This window comes from Hemitrygon akajei, chromosome 6, assembly GCF_048418815.1.
Source record: "Hemitrygon akajei chromosome 6, sHemAka1.3, whole genome shotgun sequence".
Classification (NCBI taxonomy): domain Eukaryota; kingdom Metazoa; phylum Chordata; class Chondrichthyes; order Myliobatiformes; family Dasyatidae; genus Hemitrygon; species Hemitrygon akajei.
Genome location: NC_133129.1, coordinates 114,300,674 through 114,320,689, shown reverse-complemented (window position 1 = coordinate 114,320,689; position 20,016 = coordinate 114,300,674). Strand labels below are relative to the sequence as shown.

At 51.7% G+C, this 20,016-nt stretch overlaps 1 protein-coding gene across 1 annotated transcript in view; it reads left to right on the top strand.

Moving 5' to 3' along the window:
• madd (MAP-kinase activating death domain) overlaps window positions 1-20,016 on the top strand; it is a 259,573-nt gene that overhangs the window by 16,821 nt on the left and 222,736 nt on the right. Inside the window, exons 4-6 of the mRNA XM_073050049.1 lie at window positions 4,975-5,077; window positions 5,329-5,515; window positions 7,130-7,280. Coding sequence (XP_072906150.1) covers window positions 4,975-5,077; window positions 5,329-5,515; window positions 7,130-7,280 — 441 coding nt within the window. The remainder of the gene's footprint in view (window positions 1-4,974; window positions 5,078-5,328; window positions 5,516-7,129; window positions 7,281-20,016) is intronic.

Genomic DNA, 20,016 nt, shown 5'->3' with positions numbered 1-20,016 from the left:
TTAGTGCACATGAGATCCTCGGTAAGCTTGAAAATTAAATCCAAAATTAGTTTAGCGATGAAAACAGAGGGTCCCATGGGAGGAATATGCTTTTTTGATTAGAAGTCTGACCAGTAGTGTACTGGGACCTTTGAGACTCACTGGTATATAATTCCCAGGGTTATCCCTACTCCCTTTCTTTAAAAAAACAAATAACATTTGCCACCTGCAAGCATTTCATAGTACTGTGGGCAATAAGGATGCAAAGATCATTGCCATCGGGGCAGCAATCCATAATAATTGGGGTCTATCCTGTTTGGCCCTGAGGACTTCGAGCCATCAACACTACAGCACAGAAGTGGGCCCTTTGCTCATCTAGTCTGTGCCGAGCCATTAATGTGTCTAGTCCCATTGACCTGCACCTGGGTCATAGCACCCCATACAACTCCCATCGATGTACCTATCCAAATTTCTCTTAAATGCTGAAATTGAACCCGCATCCTCCACTTATGCTGACAGATTGTTCCACACTCTCACCATCCTTTAAATGAAGAAGTTCCCCTTAAACATTTCATCTTTCACCCTTAACCAATAGCCTCTAGTTGTCATCTCACCCAACCTCAGCAGCAAAAGCCTGCTTGCATTTACCCTATCTATACCCCTCATAATGTTGTTTATCAAATCTCTTCTCAATCTTCTATGTTCTAGAGAATAAAGTCCTAATCTGTTCAAACTTTCCCTATAACTCAGGTCCTCAAGTCCCAGAAGCATTCTTGTAAATTTTGTCCACACTCTTTCAATCTTATTTACATCTTCCCTGTAGGTAGGTAACCAAAGCTGCAGGCAGTACTCCAAATCAGGCTTGACTAATGTCATACAATTTCAATATAACATCCTAACTACTGTACTCAGTACAGTAATTTATGAAGTCCAAAAGCTTTCTTTACGATCCTATATACCTGTGACACCACTTTCAAGGAATGATGAATCTGTATTCCACGATCCCTTTTCTTCCACACTCCTCAGTGCCTTACCGTTCACTGTGTAACAACTACCTTGGTTGGTTTTACCGAAGTGCAACACCTCACACTTGTCTGTATTAAATTTCATCTGCCCTTTTTCAGCCATTTTTCCAGCTGGTCCAGATCCTGTTGCAAGCTCTAATAGTCTTCCTTGCTGTCCAGTATACCTTCAGTCTTAGTATCAGAGCTGTATCTCTTGCCAATTTTCCATCACCAGTGGGCTTTTGAACCGAAAAGAACCTGTGTGAGCCACGTTTAATGTGGAGGCTCCAGTAGCAATTGGGTCCCTGCGATCATGACAGTTGGTTGACAGGGTCACACAGCCTTGTAGCTTGACCAGTGCCTCTGTTGCTATTGTTGGTGGGGGTGGGGGGGGAATATCTATAGAACACTCCCCATAAAGTGTTTGCTCACTTCCTGTTTTTGACTGCCACCTACAATGACCTAGTAGACAATCCCTCCATAACACCCTCCCTTTCTGCAACTGTAATTTTATTGCTGATTGGCAATGCCACTCCCCCACCTTTTTTTTACCTTCCTCCCTGTCCCTTTTGAAACATCCACACCCCAGAACATACAGCAGCCTGTGCAAGGGTGGCATGCAAATTCGTGAAGTATTCCTTAATTTTTCCATAGCAGTTAGTGCAGTGCCTTACCCCGCTAGCGATCACCAGTCAAGGTTTGATTCCTGCCACTGTCTGTAAGAAGTTTGTACATCTCCCTGTGACCACATGGTCATGGGGAGAACGTATGGTGCTCTGGTTTCCTTTATGTTCCATGGACGTACGATTAGGTTAATGAACTGTGGGCATGTTGATTTGGTGCCAGAAGCATGGAGACCCCAGCATAATCAAACTGTGTTGTCCATTGACTCAAATGACACAGTTCACTGTATGTTTAACCCTTTTGATGTAAAGCTAATAAAGCTATTCCTGTCCTTGTGACAACCAGTTCTCTGTAATAGCCACAACATTGTCGTTCTGGGTAATAACCCATGCTCTAAGTTCATCGGATAAGTTTATAGTGTATCCCCAATCTCCACCTGAACTGTCAAGCTATTTTGGAGAGCAGTTTGTGCAGAGGCAATTACTTTCCTGAAGCACGAGTGGATCTGCTTGTTTTCTGTGACAGTCTAGTTTAATGGTCCTTGTTACTCTTAGCCGTGGTTTCTAGTTATTGAATTACTTGAATTTAAACTACAATCCATTATGAATTAACCACTGTGTTCCCAGTACTCCTTCAGTCATGGCTCCTCCATCACTACTGCCCCTTCAACAGGGCAGTATCTACACATCCCATAGCATATCATGCATGCCCCATTGCCATTACTGAGGCACTGCGACACTCCAACACAGCTGTCTCCAAGACAGTTATGCTCTATCCTTGCTGACTATACATTTTTTCCTCTGGTGCCATGCCTCCTCCCTCCCACCCCTCTGCATTCTCCCATCAAAGTGCAGTTGTCACTCCTTGTCCATCCTTGGGAAGGCATACACTTGCTGTGAGCTGAACACTGAATCTACTCCCCTCTGTGCAGTTGCCAAATGTAATTCCCCTCCTGTTCACTGCATGTTGCCTGCACTGCCTCTGCTTATGCTTTGTCAGTTTGTTTCTCTAGTGCTTTGCTGCTGCTCTGCCTGCACCCTACTGTCATCTGCTTTTCTATCTGAACTTTCCACATCTGTGTTTCTGATAGATAAGTCTGTTGAGAGAAGTCATTATTTTGTTGTCTTGGTGACTGGTTGTGTCTCTGCTCTTTGCTCAGTTGTGCTTTGCATTTATTGAGTTCTGCCTAATCAGTATTCCAATGGGCTGTTTAGTAGGCCAGTAACAGGTTGCGAAGATGGGGGAGCAGGGGGAGGGGGGAGAGGAAGAACAGCAAGTTTGATCCCCTTATCCTTGCCTTGAATTGCAAGTTGACAGTGATGATGTATAAACCTTAGACTGAAATATCTTTTGATTAAAGTATCATTCGAAAGCATCGCTTTTCCCAACATTTGTCAGCTTAGTCAGCAGTTCTCTACTACTTGACTGCATGGCTAGATGAGGGACCTGGAGCTGTAACACTTTGTGTGATCTCAGCACAGTTGTTGGAGTCAGGAGCAGTCTGTCTCAGGAAGCCAGTACTGTCCTCTGTGCTGACCCCTGGAATACTGTTGGACTGACTTGCTCATGTGTTGGATTGACTTCTTTTACTCTTGTTTTGCTGAATGAGCACTAACTGTAATTTTGTGTCCAGTATTTGGGCTAAATACTATAATGGAGATTATAACCGAAGCTGGAGTAGGTAGTGAAGGTGGGTCTTTTGCATGGGCTGTCATACTCTTTCCCAGAATGCTCTGCTTCCCTCATTGGGCTGTTTGTAGCTCTTGACCTGCCCTCCCCATCCATTGGGCAATAAATGTCCTCCATCTCAGCTCACTCATAGTGCTGTCAGTGACAGTGTGCTTCTCATGCGCAGTTCATCATGATGCCTTGTTTTTGCATGTGATGAGGGCAGAAGCTTTGCTCCCACTTTCTTTTGCCTTGTCCTTAGCTCCCAGTACCTCGGCCAGCTGCCCATTGTTCCTGGGTCACCTGCTTATCCCTCTCCCAGGTCTGTATTCTGATCCCTCATGCCCCTGCCCTTCAGATTCTGCTTTCACAGGGGTCTGCTGTGGCCTTTGCCTTTCCCTTGCACTGCACCCCTGCTTTCCCTCCAACATATCTGTCCTGCCAACTTTGAGCCACTGCTCCTGGACTTTAACAAGCACTTGACAAATAGAATTGGAGGTTTTCCTTTCCCAAGCAATTGTGTATGAGATCAACATACCCTTGTCCACCTCATGAAAAATGACACTCTGCCTTCACCCAGTTAGTCTGTCTGTCTCCTGTCATAACTTAGTGGTAAGGCCGGGCAAGAGAACTCCTTCGCTGATTTGCTATTTCTTCTTGTCTGCTTGGGGTGATGCAAAAGGAGCTAAGGGATTTCTCGGTGGGGTAGGGGGAGAATGCTGGAAGAGAGATGCAGCACTTTAAGGATGGCAGAAGCAGAAAGCCTCCCAGCGCATCTGTCTGTCAGAGGATGCACTTCATGGAACTTGCAACCTGCACTTGTCCAACCTCTGCACTCTGCTATAAATCTCTATCACTTTGGGATAAATACAGGGAGTTCCCCTATCCAGGATCCACAGCTCCCTCACTCTCTCCTTCCCATAGACTCAAAACGACAGCCAAGCCCCAAAGCCTCTCCCACCTTTGACCTTGCTGCAATCTCTCTTACTCTCTCATTTCCTGCCCTAGTGCTCCAGTGCTCCTAGCATACTACTACAGCCTTCCTACAGACAGTATGGCCATTCCCAGGCACCATCTCTCCTCACTGCCCATACTCAGTCCCCACATTCAGAGGTACTCACTTCCCTGTCCTCCGCAGTCACTACCAGCATCTCACCCTGGACACTAACCAGCTGATCCTGCACATACCTACCAACAACTGTCCTGCCCCGCCCATCCCAACTCCTAACTCCCTGCACAGCAGTCCTCCCCACTCACTTCTCATATATACTGTTACTTGTCATAGCCTTCCTGGATACCTCTTCTGTATTTTCACTCATCTCCACTTTTCCACCCCACACCCCCCCCAGGCCCCTCTTCTCTCTCCCCTCTTTACCCCCAAGTATCCTCCCATCCCCCTTGGCCCCTCTCACTCCTCCCCCTCCCTGCCAGGTCTGCCTTCCCTTTTTCCTCCACCTGGGCCCTCTCCCATCTTCCCCACCTCCCCGGGCTCCCCTCCCCTTTCTATCATCACATGTACCTCATTCTAAATGAGCATTCCATCCCGACCTCCGCCAAGTCTGTGTATGATTGCAGCACCCATATCCCAGTCTGACTTGTAGCTCCACACCATTTTCATATACTTTTCAGAGTTTGTATGTGTTTGCATCCCCTGTGATGACAGTGACCATTCTCTGACACTGTTGCTTCACTTATTCAGGTACCAGGCGAGCGCTGGTTGATCAGAAATCATCTGTCATAAAACACAGTCCGACTGTGAAGAGGGAGTCCCCATCACCACAGGGAAGAGCGAACAACAGCAGGTACAGAGAGGGAGAAGGCGCAACACTGGTAACCCAGGGTAGGAGAGGGGGTACAGCCAAGGAGGAGAGTGGGTGAATGACAGGCAGGACACGATGGGAGAGGGAGAGCGACAAGCCTGACTCAGTAAGAGAGGGTGATGGGTGGGCAGCAGGGGGTGGGGGATGTCCAGAGCAACTTTGACAAAGGATGTTGTGTAAGCTGTTTCGAGTTTTGGGTGCAGGTGCTGACCCGTGACCTATTGGTGTTGCAGTGAAAACCAACAGTTCCTGAAGGAGCTGGTGCAGAATGTACTGGATGGTCAGGGTGTTGGTTGGTTAAACATGAAAAAGGTTCGGCGACTCCTGGAAAATGAGCAGCTTCGTGTGTTTGCCCTCAGCAAACTCAACAGGACGATCCAGTCTGAGGAGGATGCCCGACTGGATATCCTAAAGGATGTGGTAAGACGTTGTTTCATAGTTTCATATGATATGCCGCGCTCTGGATTTTGTGCCATTTCTCGATGAACTTGAGCTGGTATCTGTTCTAAACTCCCCCCCACCCACCCTGTCCCATTTCTTGGCTTTTTCAAATCCCTCTCCCAGTCCAGTTTAATTCCCAGTAATGAAAAATGCAGCTATGCGGTTCACAGGGTTGTTCAGGGGATATAGTAGCGTCAACCTCATTGGGTGGATTTGGAGTTGGTAAAGGGCACACAGTGTAAGGATGACAGGATGCCTGCTGAAGGACATCAATGAATCAAATGGGGTTTTTATGATGTGCATAGTTGTTGTCATTGTAACTAACATTAATAGTTGCTCCAAAAACCTGCAGATTAACTGAGGTTGCACAGGTTCTGTGGTGAGATTTGAACTTTGGATTACTATTCTACTCATGTAACCCCTGCACAGTCACTCTTCCATGTGGTTTCTGGTCAGATAGGAAGTGCAGTATCACAGATATCTTGTTAAGAACAAATTGCTTGTTCAAAGTAGTTGCACTGTCCTTGTCACTTTGTGTATTGTAGATGTTACCTTCATGGTAAGTTCCCAACTTCATTCAATAAAGCATCCTTCATGTAGTATGGAACTTGGTCATAGCATGTGAAATGGATCAATATCAGACCGTGGGAATTAGAATCAGGTTTATCATGACTGATGCTTGCCATGAAAATTGTTTTGTGGCAGAAATATAGTGTAATATGTAAAAAGATACTATAAGTTGCATAAACAGAAATATATAGAGCAGATTCTAGTTAACTGGAACACATTGGCATTGGCTGAATTAAGTGGCTGCTCCAATTAGCCAAAGATTCATGGAAATAGTTTAAATGGCATAAAGACAAGAAACCCTTTCACAATTTGTTTTTAAATGAAATAAAGAACAAATTAGAACACTAACAATATCTCTACAATAGCATAAAATTGTGTATTAGTTCCTAATAGTAATGGATAGAAGAATTTATCCAGTTTATGCCGCTTTGATCTTTTGATTGACTGTAAATGAAAAAAATCAGTGCAGACACCTACTGCAGATAGTTTTTTCAAGACTTGATGTGATTAGGAACTTTGCAAGCTTTGTTGGGCTGAATGACCTGTTCTTGTCAAAAATCTTTAATGTTCTAATGGGCTACTACCATAGAATGCTTTTAATGAATGCATCCTCCAAATCTTCACTTTTATTGTAACATTCAAGATGACTGTGATGCCTTCAAATTCTTTGTAGTTCCTGATTTGTTGAAGTAGTGATGTTGTTTCATTCTCACTCCTGGCCATTTCTGGCATCTCCAATCCTGAATGCTTGAAACCACGGTGATCTCCAGTTCTGAATTGTCATACTGCTTTTTTCTTGTCAAGTATCAGTGAAAAAAACTGCACACAAAATGCTGGAGGAACTCAATAGGCCAGGTGGCAAAAATGGAAAAGAGCTCAGTCGACGTTTTGGGCCGAGATCCTGCGGCAGGACATTCTATTGAAGATATCTCTGTGAGAGCTGTCCGTTTCCCTCACTGTCACTGGGTGACACCGGTGCAATCTGTGAGCTGTATTGATTAATGGGTTTTCCTGTAATTGCAGGAGATCAATAAGAAGGTGTACCGTGGGATGTTGGACCTACTGAAGTGTTGTGTGGCCAGTTTGGAACACTCGTATAGCAATGCTGGCTTGGGAGGGATGGCCAGTGTCTTCACCCTGCTCGAGATCGCCCACACTCACTATTATGTCAAAGGTAAGAAGACACAGTCAGTGGCCAGGGGGACATCACTACAACCACTCAGCAACAATGGTGAGTTTTCATCAGAAAAGGAAAGGGCCAAATGAAAAGGGAGGCAACCAAAAAGAATATCCGAAGGAAATTTTACACAGCTCTAAAGGAAGCAACTCCAGGTCCATAAACCACTGCCACAGTGAACAGCAACAATGACAGCTGACATCCCTGTCCTAACAAAGGGACAACTTATCACGCACCAAGGCTTTCAAAGAGAGAAGTATAAGATTCCTGACCACTGCACCCCAGCACTGCAGCAGATCCACAAACCACAGGCTGGACACACATTGCTGGTTACAGACACTGCTGACTCTACATTTGGCAGCACTGAGTACAGACGCTGCTGACCCTACACTCAGCACTGGGTACAGACTCTGCTGACCCTACATTCAGCAGCACTGAGTACAGACATTGCTGACCCTACACTCAGCAGCACTGAGTACAGACACTGCTGACCCTACACGCAGTACTGGATACAGACACTGCTGACGCTATACTCAGCACTGGGTACAAACACTGCTGAGACACTACACTCAGCACTGGGTACAGAGTCTGCAGACCCTACACTCACCAGCGCTGTGTACAGACACTGCTGACCCTACATTCGGCAGCACTGAGTACAGACACTGCTGACCCTACACTCAGCAGGACTGAGTACAGACATTGCTGACCCTACACTCAGCAGCACTGGGTACAGACATTGCTGACCCTACACTCAGCAGCACTGAGTACAGACATTGCTGACCCTACACTCAGCAGCACTGGGTACAGACATTGCTGACCCTACACTCAGCAGCACTGGGTACAGACATTGCTGACCCTACACTCAGCAGCACTGAGTACAGACATTGCTGACCCTACACTCAGCAGCACTGAGTACAGACATTGCTGACCCTACACTCAGCAGCACTGGGTACAGACATTGCTGACCCTACACTCAGCAGCACTGAGTACAGACACTGCTGACCCTACACGCAGTACTGGATACAGACACTGCTGAGACCCTACACTCAGCACTGGGTACAGAGTCTGCAGACCCTACACTCACCAGCGCTGTGTACAGACACTGCTGACCCTACATTCGGCAGCACTGAGCACAGACACTGCTGACCCTACACTCAGCACTGGGTACAGACATTGCTGACCCTACACTCAGCAGCGCTTGGTACAGACACTGCTGACCCTACACACAGCACTGGGTACAGACTCTGCTGAGACCCTACACTCAACACTGGGTGCAAACACTGCTGACCCTACACTCGGCAGCACTGGGTACAGACCCTGCTGACCCTACACGCACCAGCGCAGGGTACAGACACTGCTGACCCTACACTCACCAGCGCAGGGTACAGACACTGCTGACCCTACACTCACCAGCACTGAGCACAGACACTGCTGACCCTACACTCAGCACTGGGTACAGACATTGCTGACCCTACACTCAGCAGCGCTTGGTACAGACACTGCTGACCCTACACTCACCAGCGCAGGGTACAGACACTGCTGACCCTACACTCACCAGCGCAGGGTACAGACACTGCTGACCCTACACTCACCAGCGCTGGGTACAGACACTGCTGACCCTAGACTCACCAGCACTGGGTGCAGACACTGCTGATGCTACATACAGTACTGGATACAGACACTGCTGACGCTATACTCAGCACTGGGTACAAACACTGCTGAGACCCTACACTCAGCACTGGGTACAGAGTCTGCAGACCCTACACTCACCAGCGCTGTGTACAGACACTGCTGACCCTAGACTCACCAGCACTGGGTGCAGACACTGCTGACCCTACACTCAGCACTGGGTACAGACACTGCTGACCCTACACTCAGCACTGGGTACAGACATTGCTGACGCAACACTCAGCACTGGGTACAAACACTGCTGACCCTACACTCGGTAGCACTGGGTGCAGACACTGCTGACCCTACATTCGGCAGCACTGGGTACAGACACTGCTGACCCTACACTCAGCACTGGGTACAGACATTGCTGACCCTACACTCAGCACTGGGTACAGACATTGCTGACCCTACACTCAGCAGCGCTGGGTACAGACACTGCTGAGACCCTGCACTCAGCACTGGGTGCAAACACTGCTGACCCTACACTCGGCAGCACTGGGTACAGACACTGCTGACCCTACACGCATTACTGGATACAGACACTGCTGACGCAACACTCAGCACTGGGTACAAACACTGCTGACCCTACACGCACCAGCGCAGGGTACAGACACTGCTGACCCTACACTCACCAGCGCAGGGTACAGACACTGCTGACCCTACACTCACCAGCACTGAGCACAGACACTGCTGACCCTACACTCAGCACTGGGTACAGACATTGCTGACCCTACACTCAGCAGCGCTTGGTACAGACACTGCTGACCCTACACTCACCAGCGCAGGGTACAGACACTGCTGACCCTACACTCACCAGCGCAGGGTACAGACACTGCTGACCCTACACTCACCAGCGCTGGGTACAGACACTGCTGACCCTAGACTCACCAGCACTGGGTGCAGACACTGCTGATGCTACATACAGTACTGGATACAGACACTGCTGACGCTATACTCAGCACTGGGTACAAACACTGCTGAGACCCTACACTCAGCACTGGGTACAGAGTCTGCAGACCCTACACTCACCAGCGCTGTGTACAGACACTGCTGACCCTAGACTCACCAGCACTGGGTGCAGACACTGCTGACCCTACACTCAGCACTGGGTACAGACACTGCTGACCCTACACTCAGCACTGGGTACAGACATTGCTGACGCAACACTCAGCACTGGGTACAAACACTGCTGACCCAACACTCAGCACTGGGTACAGACATTGCTGACGCAACACTCAGCACTGGGTACAAACACTGCTGACCCTACACTCAGCACTGGGTACAGACACTGCTGACCCTACACTCAGCACTGGGTACAGACACTGCTGACCCTACACTCAGCACTGGGTACAGACACTGCTGACGCAACACTCAGCAGCGCTGGGTACAAACACTGCTGACCCTACACTCGGTAGCACTGGGTACAGACACTGCTGACCCTACACTCGGTAGCACTGGGTGCAGACACTGCTGACCCTACATTCGGCAGCACTGGGTACAGACACTGCTGACCCTACACTCAGCACTGGGTACAGACATTGCTGACCCTACACTCAGCACTGGGTACAGACATTGCTGACCCTACACTCAGCAGCGCTGGGTACAGACACTGCTGAGACCCTGCACTCAGCACTGGGTGCAAACACTGCTGACCCTACACTCGGCAGCACTGGGTACAGACACTGCTGACCCTACACGCATTACTGGATACAGACACTGCTGACGCAACACTCAGCACTGGGTACAAACACTGCTGACCCTACACTCGGTAGCACTGGGTACAGACACTGCTGACCCTACACTAACCAGCGCAGGGTACAGACACTGCTGACCCTACACTCACCAGCGCTGGGTACAGACACTGCTGACCCTAGACTCACCAGCACTGGGTGCAGACACTGCTGACCCTACATTCGGCAGCACTGAGCACAGACACTGCTGACCCTACACTCAGCACTGGGTACAGACTCTGCTGACGCTACACGCAGTACTGGATACAGACACTGCTGACCCTACACTCACCAGCGCAGGGTACAGACACTGCTGACCCTACACTCACCAGCGCAGGGTACAGACACAGCTGACCCTACACACACCAGCGCTGGATACAGACACTGCTGACCCTACCCACAGTACTGGATACAGACACTGCTGAGACACTACACTCAGTAGTGGATACAGACACTGCTGACCCTCCACACAGTACTGGATACAGACACTGCTGACCCTACTTTCGGCAGTACTGGATAAAGACACTGCTGACGCTACAATCGGCAGTACTGGATACAGACACTGCTGAACCTAGACTCAGCACTGGGTACAGACTCTGCTGACCCTACACTCGGGAGCACTGGGTACAGACTCTGCTGACCCTACACTCGGGAGCACTGGGTACAGATACTGCTGACCCTACACTCAGCGCTGGGTACAGACTCTGCTGACCCTACACTCACCAGCGCAGGGTACAGACACTGCTGACCCTACACTCACCAGCGCAGGGTACAGACACTGCTGACCCTACACTCACCAGCGCTGGGTACAGACACTGCTGACCCTAGACTCACCAGCACTGGGTGCAGACACTGCTGATGCTACATACAGTACTGGATACAGACACTGCTGACGCTATACTCAGCACTGGGTACAAACACTGCTGAGACCCTACACTCAGCACTGGGTACAGAGTCTGCAGACCCTACACTCACCAGCGCTGTGTACAGACACTACTGACCCTAGACTCACCAGCACTGGGTGCAGACACTGCTGACCCTACACTCAGCACTGGGTACAGACACTGCTGACCCTACACTCAGCACTGGGTACAGACATTGCTGACGCAACACTCAGCACTGGGTACAAACACTGCTGACCCTACACTCGGTAGCACTGGGTACAGACACTGCTGACCCTACACTCACCAGCACTGGGTGCAGACACTGCTGACCCTACATTCGGCAGCACTGGGTACAGACACTGCTGACCCTACATTCGGCAGCACTGGGTACAGACACTGCTGACCCTACACTCAGCACTGGGTACAGACATTGCTGACCCTACACTCAGCAGCGCTGGGTACAGACACTGCTGAGACCCTGCACTCAGCACTGGGTGCAAACACTGCTGACCCTACACGCGGCAGCACTGGGTACAGACACTGCTGACCCTACACGCATTACTGGATACAGACACTGCTGACGCAACACTCAGCACTGGGTACAAACACTGCTGACCCTACACTCGGTAGCACTGGGTACAGACACTGCTGACCCTACACTCACCAGCGCAGGGTACAGACACTGCTGACCCTACACTCACCAGCGCTGGGTACAGACACTGCTGACCCTAGACTCACCAGCACTGGGTGCAGACACTGCTGACCCTACATTCGGCAGCACTGAGCACAGACACTGCTGACCCTACACTCAGCACTGGGTACAGACTCTGCTGACGCTACACGCAGTACTGGATACAGACACTGCTGACCCTACACTCACCAGCGCAGGGTACAGACACTGCTGACCCTACACTCACCAGCGCAGGGTACAGACACAGCTGACCCTACACACACCAGTGCTGGATACAAACACTGCTGACCCTACCCACAGTACTGGATACAGACACTGCTGAGACACTACACTCAGTAGTGGATACAGACACTGCTGACCCTCCACACAGTACTGGATACAGACACTGCTGAACCTAGACTCAGCACTGGGTACAGACTCTGCTGACCCTACACTCGGGAGCACTGGGTACAGACTCTGCTGACCCTACACTCGGGAGCACTGGGTACAGATACTGCTGACCCTACACTCGGGAGCACTGGGTACAGACACTCCTGACCCTACACTCAGCGCTGGGTACAGACTCTGCTGACCCTACACTCACCAGCGCAGGGTGCAAACACTGCTGACCCTACACTCGGCAGCACTGGGAAAAGACACTGCTGACGCAACACTCAGCACTGGGTACAAACACTGTTGACCCTACACTCGGTAGCACTGGGTACAGACACTGCTGTCCCTACACTCGGTAGCACTGGGTACAGACACTGCTGACGCTACACACAACACTGGGTACAGACTCTGCTGACCCCACACACCACACTGGGTACAGACACTGCTGACCCTACACTCAGCACTGGGTACAGACACTGCTGACCCTACACTCGGGAGCACTGGGTACAGACACTGCTGACCCTACACTCAGCACTGGGTACAGAATCTGCTGACGCTACACTCAGCCCTGGGTACAGACACTGCTGACCATACACTCAGCACTGGGTACAGACACTGTTGACCCTACACTCAGCTCTGGGTACAGACTCTGCTGACCCTACACTCGGGAGCACTGGGTACAGACACTGCTGACCCTACACTCGGGAGCACTGGGTACAGACACTGCTGACCCTACACTCAGCGCTGGGTACAGACTCTGCTGACGCTACATGCAGTACTGGATACAGACACTGCTGACCCTAGACTCACCAGCACTGGGTACAGACTCTGCTGACCCTACACTCACCAGCGCAGGGTGCAAACACTGCTGACCCTACACTCGGCAGCACTGGGAAAAGACACTGCTGACGCAACACTCAGCACTGGGTACAAACACTGCTGACCCTACACTCGGTAGCACTGGGTACAGACACTGCTGACCCTACACTCGGTAGCACTGGGTACAGACACTGCTGACGCTACACACAACACTGGGTACAGACTCTGCTGACCCCACACACAGCACTGGGTACAGACTCTGCTGACCCTACTCTCAGCACTGGGTACAGACTCTGCTGACCCTACACTCGGGAGCACTGGGTACAGACACTGCTGACCCTACACTCAGCACTGGGTACAGAATCTGCTGACCCTACACTCAGCACTGGGTACAGACACTGTTGACCCTACACTCAGCTCTGGGTACAGACTCTGCTGACCCTACACTCGGGAGCACTGGGTACAGACACTGCTGACCCTACACTCGGGAGAACTGGGTACAGACACTGCTGACCCTACACTCAGCGCTGGGTACAGACTCTGCTGACGCTACACGCAGTACTGGATACAGACACTGCTGACCCTACACTCACCAGCGCTGGGTACAGACACTGCTGACCCTAGACTCACCAGCACTGGATACAGACACTGCTGAGACCCTGCACTCAGTACTGGATACAGACACTGCTGACCCTCCACACAGTACTGGATACAGACACTGCTGACCCTACACTCAGCACTGGGTACAGACACTGTTGACCCTACACTCAGCTCTGGGTACAGACTCTGCTGACCCTACACTCGGGAGCACTGGGTACAGACACTGCTGACCCTACACTCGGGAGCACTGGGTACAAACACTGCTGCCCCTACACTCGGTAGCACTGGGTACAGACACTGCTGACGCTACACACAACACTGGGTACAGACTCTGCTGACCCCACACACAGCACTGGGTAAAGACACTGCTGACCCTCCACACAGTACTGGATACAGACACTGCTGACCCTACTTTCGGCAGTACTGGATAAAGACACTGCTGACGCTACAATCGGCAGTACTGGATACAGACACTGCTGAACCTAGACTCAGCACTGGGTACAGACTCTGCTGACCCTACACTCGGGAGCACTGGGTACAGACTCTGCTGACCCTACACTCGGGAGCACTGGGTACAGATACTGCTGACCCTACACTCAGCGCTGGGTACAGACTCTGCTGACCCTACACTCACCAGCGCAGGGTACAGACACTGCTGACCCTACACTCACCAGCGCAGGGTACAGACAATGCTGACCCTACACTCACCAGCGCTGGGTACAGACACTGCTGACCCTAGACTCACCAGCACTGGGTGCAGACACTGCTGATGCTACATACAGTACTGGATACAGACACTGCTGACGCTATACTCAGCACTGGGTACAAACACTGCTGAGACCCTACACTCAGCACTGGGTACAGAGTCTGCTGACGCTACACGCAGTACTGGATACAGACACTGCTGACCCTACACTCACCAGCACAGGGTACAGACACTGCTGACCCTACACTCACCAGCGCAGGGTACAGACACAGCTGACCCTACACACACCAGCGCTGGATACAGACACTGCTGACCCTACCCACAGTACTGGATACAGACACTGCTGAGACACTACACTCAGTAGTGGATACAGACACTGCTGACCCTCCACACAGTACTGGATACAGACACTGCTGACCCTACTTTCGGCAGTACTGGATAAAGACACTGCTGACGCTACAATCGGCAGTACTGGATACAGACACTGCTGAACCTAGACTCAGCACTGGGTACAGACTCTGCTGACCCTACACTCGGGAGCACTGGGTACAGACTCTGCTGACCCTACACTCGGGAGCACTGGGTACAGATACTGCTGACCCTACACTCAGCGCTGGGTACAGACTCTGCTGACCCTACACTCACCAGCGCAGGGTACAGACACTGCTGACCCTACACTCACCAGCGCAGGGTACAGACACTGCTGACCCTACACTCACCAGCGCTGGGTACAGACACTGCTGACCCTAGACTCACCAGCACTGGGTGCAGACACTGCTGATGCTACATACAGTACTGGATACAGACACTGCTGACGCTATACTCAGCACTGGGTACAAACACTGCTGAGACCCTACACTCAGCACTGGGTACAGAGTCTGCTGACGCTACACGCAGTACTGGATACAGACACTGCTGACCCTACACTCACCAGCACAGGGTACAGACACTGCTGACCCTACACTCACCAGCGCAGGGTACAGACACAGCTGACCCTACACACACCAGCGCTGGAGACAGACACTGCTGACCCTACCCACAGTACTGGATACAGACACTGCTGAGACACTACACTCAGTAGTGGATACAGACACTGCTGACCCTCCACACAGTACTGGATACAGACACTGCTGACCCTACTTTCGGCAGTACTGGATAAAGACACTGCTGACGCTACAATCGGCAGTACTGGATACAGACACTGCTGAACCTAGACTCAGCACTGGGTACAGACTCTGCTGACCCTACACTCGGGAGCACTGGGTACAGACTCTGCTGACCCTACACTCGGGAGCACTGGGTACAGATACTGCTGACCCTACACTCAGCGCTGGGTACAGACTCTGCTGACCCTACACTCACCAGCGCAGGGTACAGACACTGCTGACCCTACACTCACCAGCGCAGGGTACAGACACTGCTGACCCTACACTCACCAGCGCTGGGTACAGACACTGCTGACCCTAGACTCACCAGCACTGGGTGCAGACACTGCTGATGCTACATACAGTACTGGATACAGACACTGCTGACGCTATACTCAGCACTGGGTACAAACACTGCTGAGACCCTACACTCAGCACTGGGTACACAGTCTGCAGACCCTACACTCACCAGCGCTGGGTACAGACACTACTGACCCTAGACTCACCAGCACTGGGTGCAGACACTGCTGACCCTACACTCAGCACTGGGTACAGACACTGCTGACCCTACACTCAGCACTGGGTACAGACATTGCTGACGCAACACTCAGCACTGGGTACAAACACTGCTGACCCTACACTCGGTAGCACTGGGTACAGACACTGCTGACCCTACACTCACCAGCACTGGGTGCAGACACTGCTGACCCTACATTCGGCAGCACTGGGTACAGACACTGCTGACCCTACACTCAGCACTGGGTACAGACACTGCTGACCCTACACTCGGTAGCACTGGGTACAGACACTGCTGACCCTACACTCACCAGCGCAGGGTACAGACACTGCTGACCCTACACTCACCAGCGCTGGGTACAGACACTGCTGACCCTAGACTCACCAGCACTGGGTGCAGACACTGCTGACCCTACATTCGGCAGCACTGAGCACAGACACTGCTGACCCTACACTCAGCACTGGGTACAGACTCTGCTGACGCTACACGCAGTACTGGATACAGACACTGCTGACCCTACACTCACCAGCGCAGGGTACAGACACTGCTGACCCTACACTCACCAGCGCAGGGTACAGACACAGCTGACCCTACACACACCAGTGCTGGATACAAACACTGCTGACCCTACCCACAGTACTGGATACAGACACTGCTGAGACACTACACTCAGTAGTGGATACAGACACTGCTGACCCTCCACACAGTACTGGATACAGACACTGCTGAACCTAGACTCAGCACTGGGTACAGACTCTGCTGACCCTACACTCGGGAGCACTGGGTACAGACTCTGCTGACCCTACACTCGGGAGCACTGGGTACAGATACTGCTGACCCTACACTCGGGAGCACTGGGTACAGACACTCCTGACCCTACACTCACCAGCGCAGGGTGCAAACACTGCTGACCCTACACTCGGCAGCACTGGGAAAAGACACTGCTGACGCAACACTCAGCACTGGGTACAAACACTGTTGACCCTACACTCGGTAGCACTGGGTACAGACACTGCTGTCCCTACACTCGGTAGCACTGGGTACAGACACTGCTGACGCTACACACAACACTGGGTACAGACTCTGCTGACCCCACACACCACACTGGGTACAGACACTGCTGACCCTACACTCAGCACTGGGTACATACTCTGCTGACCCTACACTCGGGAGCACTGGGTACAGACACTGCTGACCCTACACTCAGCACTGGGTACAGAATCTGCTGACGCTACACTCAGCCCTGGGTACAGACACTGCTGACCATACACTCAGCACTGGGTACAGACACTGTTGACCCTACACTCAGCTCTAGGTACAGACTCTGCTGACCCTACACTCGGGAGCACTGGGTACAGACACTGCTGACCCTACACTCGGGAGCACTGGGTACAGACACTGCTGACCCTACACTCAGCGCTGGGTACAGACTCTGCTGACGCTACACGCAGTACTGGATACAGACACTGCTGACCCTAGACTCACCAGCACTGGGTACAGACTCTGCAGACCCTACACTCACCAGCGCAGGGTGCAAACACTGCTGACCCTACACTCGGCAGCACTGGGAAAAGACACTGCTGACGCAACACTCAGCACTGGGTACAAACACTGCTGACCCTACACTCGGTAGCACTGGGTACAGACACTGCTGACCCTACACTCGGTAGCACTGTGTACAGACACTGCTGACGCTACACACAACACTGGGTACAGACTCTGCTGACCCCACACACAGCACTGGGTACAGACACTGCTGACCCTACTCTCAGCACTGGGTACAGACTCTGCTGACCCTACACTCGGGAGCACTGGGTACAGACACTGCTGACCCTACACTCAGCACTGGGTACAGAATCTGCTGACCCTACACTCAGCACTGGGTACAGACACTGTTGACCCTACACTCAGCTCTGGGTACAGACTCTGCTGACCCTACACTCGGGAGCACTGGGTACAGACACTGCTGACCCTACACTCGGGAGAACTGGGTACAGACACTGCTGACCCTACACTCAGCGCTGGGTACAGACTCTGCTGACGCTACACGCAGTACTGGATACAGACACTGCTGACCCTACACTCGGGAGAACTGGGTACAGACACTGCTGACCCTAGACTCACCAGCACTGGATACAGACACTGCTGAGACCCTGCACTCAGTACTGGATACAGACACTGCTGACCCTCCACACAGTACTGGATACAGACACTGCTGACCCTACACTCAGCACTGGGTACAGACACTGTTGACCCTACACTCAGCTCTGGGTACAGACTCTGCTGACCCTACACTCGGGAGCACTGGGTACAGACACTGCTGACCCTACACTCGGGAGCACTGGGTACAAACACTGCTGCCCCTACACTCGGTAGCACTGGGTACAGACACTGCTGACGCTACACACAACACTGGGTACAGACTCTGCAGACCCCACACACAGCACTGGGTACAGACACTGCTGACCCTACACTCAGCACTGGGTACAGACTCTGCTGTCCCTACACTCGGGAGCACTGGGTACAGACACTGCTGACCCTACACTCAGCACTGGGTACAGAATCTGCTGACGCTACACTCAGCCCTGGGTACAGACACTGCTGACCCTACACTCGGGAGCACTGGGTACAGACACTGCTGACCCTACACTCAGCACTGGGTACAGACACTGCTGACCCTACACTCAGCACTGGGTACAGACACTGCTGACCCTACACTCAGCACTGGGTACAGACTCTGCTGACCCTACACTCGGGAGCACTGGGTACAGACTCTGCTGACCCTACACTCGGGAGCACTGGGTACAGACACTGCTGACCCTACACTCATCACTGGGTACAGAATCTGCTGACGCTACACTCAGCCCTGGGTACAGACACTGCTGACCCTACACTCGGGAGCACTGGGTACAGACACTGCTGACCCTACACTCAGCACTGGGTACAGACACTGCTGACCCTACACTCACCAGCGCTGGGTACAGACACTGCTGACCCTAGACTCACCAGCACTGGATACAGACACTGCTGAGACCCTACACTCAGTACTGGATACAGACACTGCTGACCCTACACTCGGGAGCACTGGGTACAGAATCTGCTGACGCTACACTCAGCCCTGGGTACAGACACTGCTGACCCTACACTCAGCAGCACTGAGTACAGACACTGCTGACCATACACTCAGCAGCACTGAGTACAGACATTACTGACCATACACTCAGCAGCACTGAGTACAGACACTGCTGACCCTACACTCAGCACTGGGTACAGAATCTGCTGACCCTACACTCAGCACTGGGTACAGACACTGTTGACCCTACACTCAGCTCTGGGTACAGACTCTGCTGACCCTACACTCGGGAGCACTGGGTACAGACACTGCTGACCCTACACTCGGGAGCACTGGGTACAGACACTGCTGACCCTACACTCAGCGCTGGGTACAGACTCTGCTGACGCTACACGCAGTACTGGATACAGACACTACTGACCCTACACTCACCAGCGCTGGGTACAGACACTGCTGACCCTAGACTCACCAGCACTGGATACAGACACTGCTGAGACCCTACACTCAGTACTGGATACAGACACT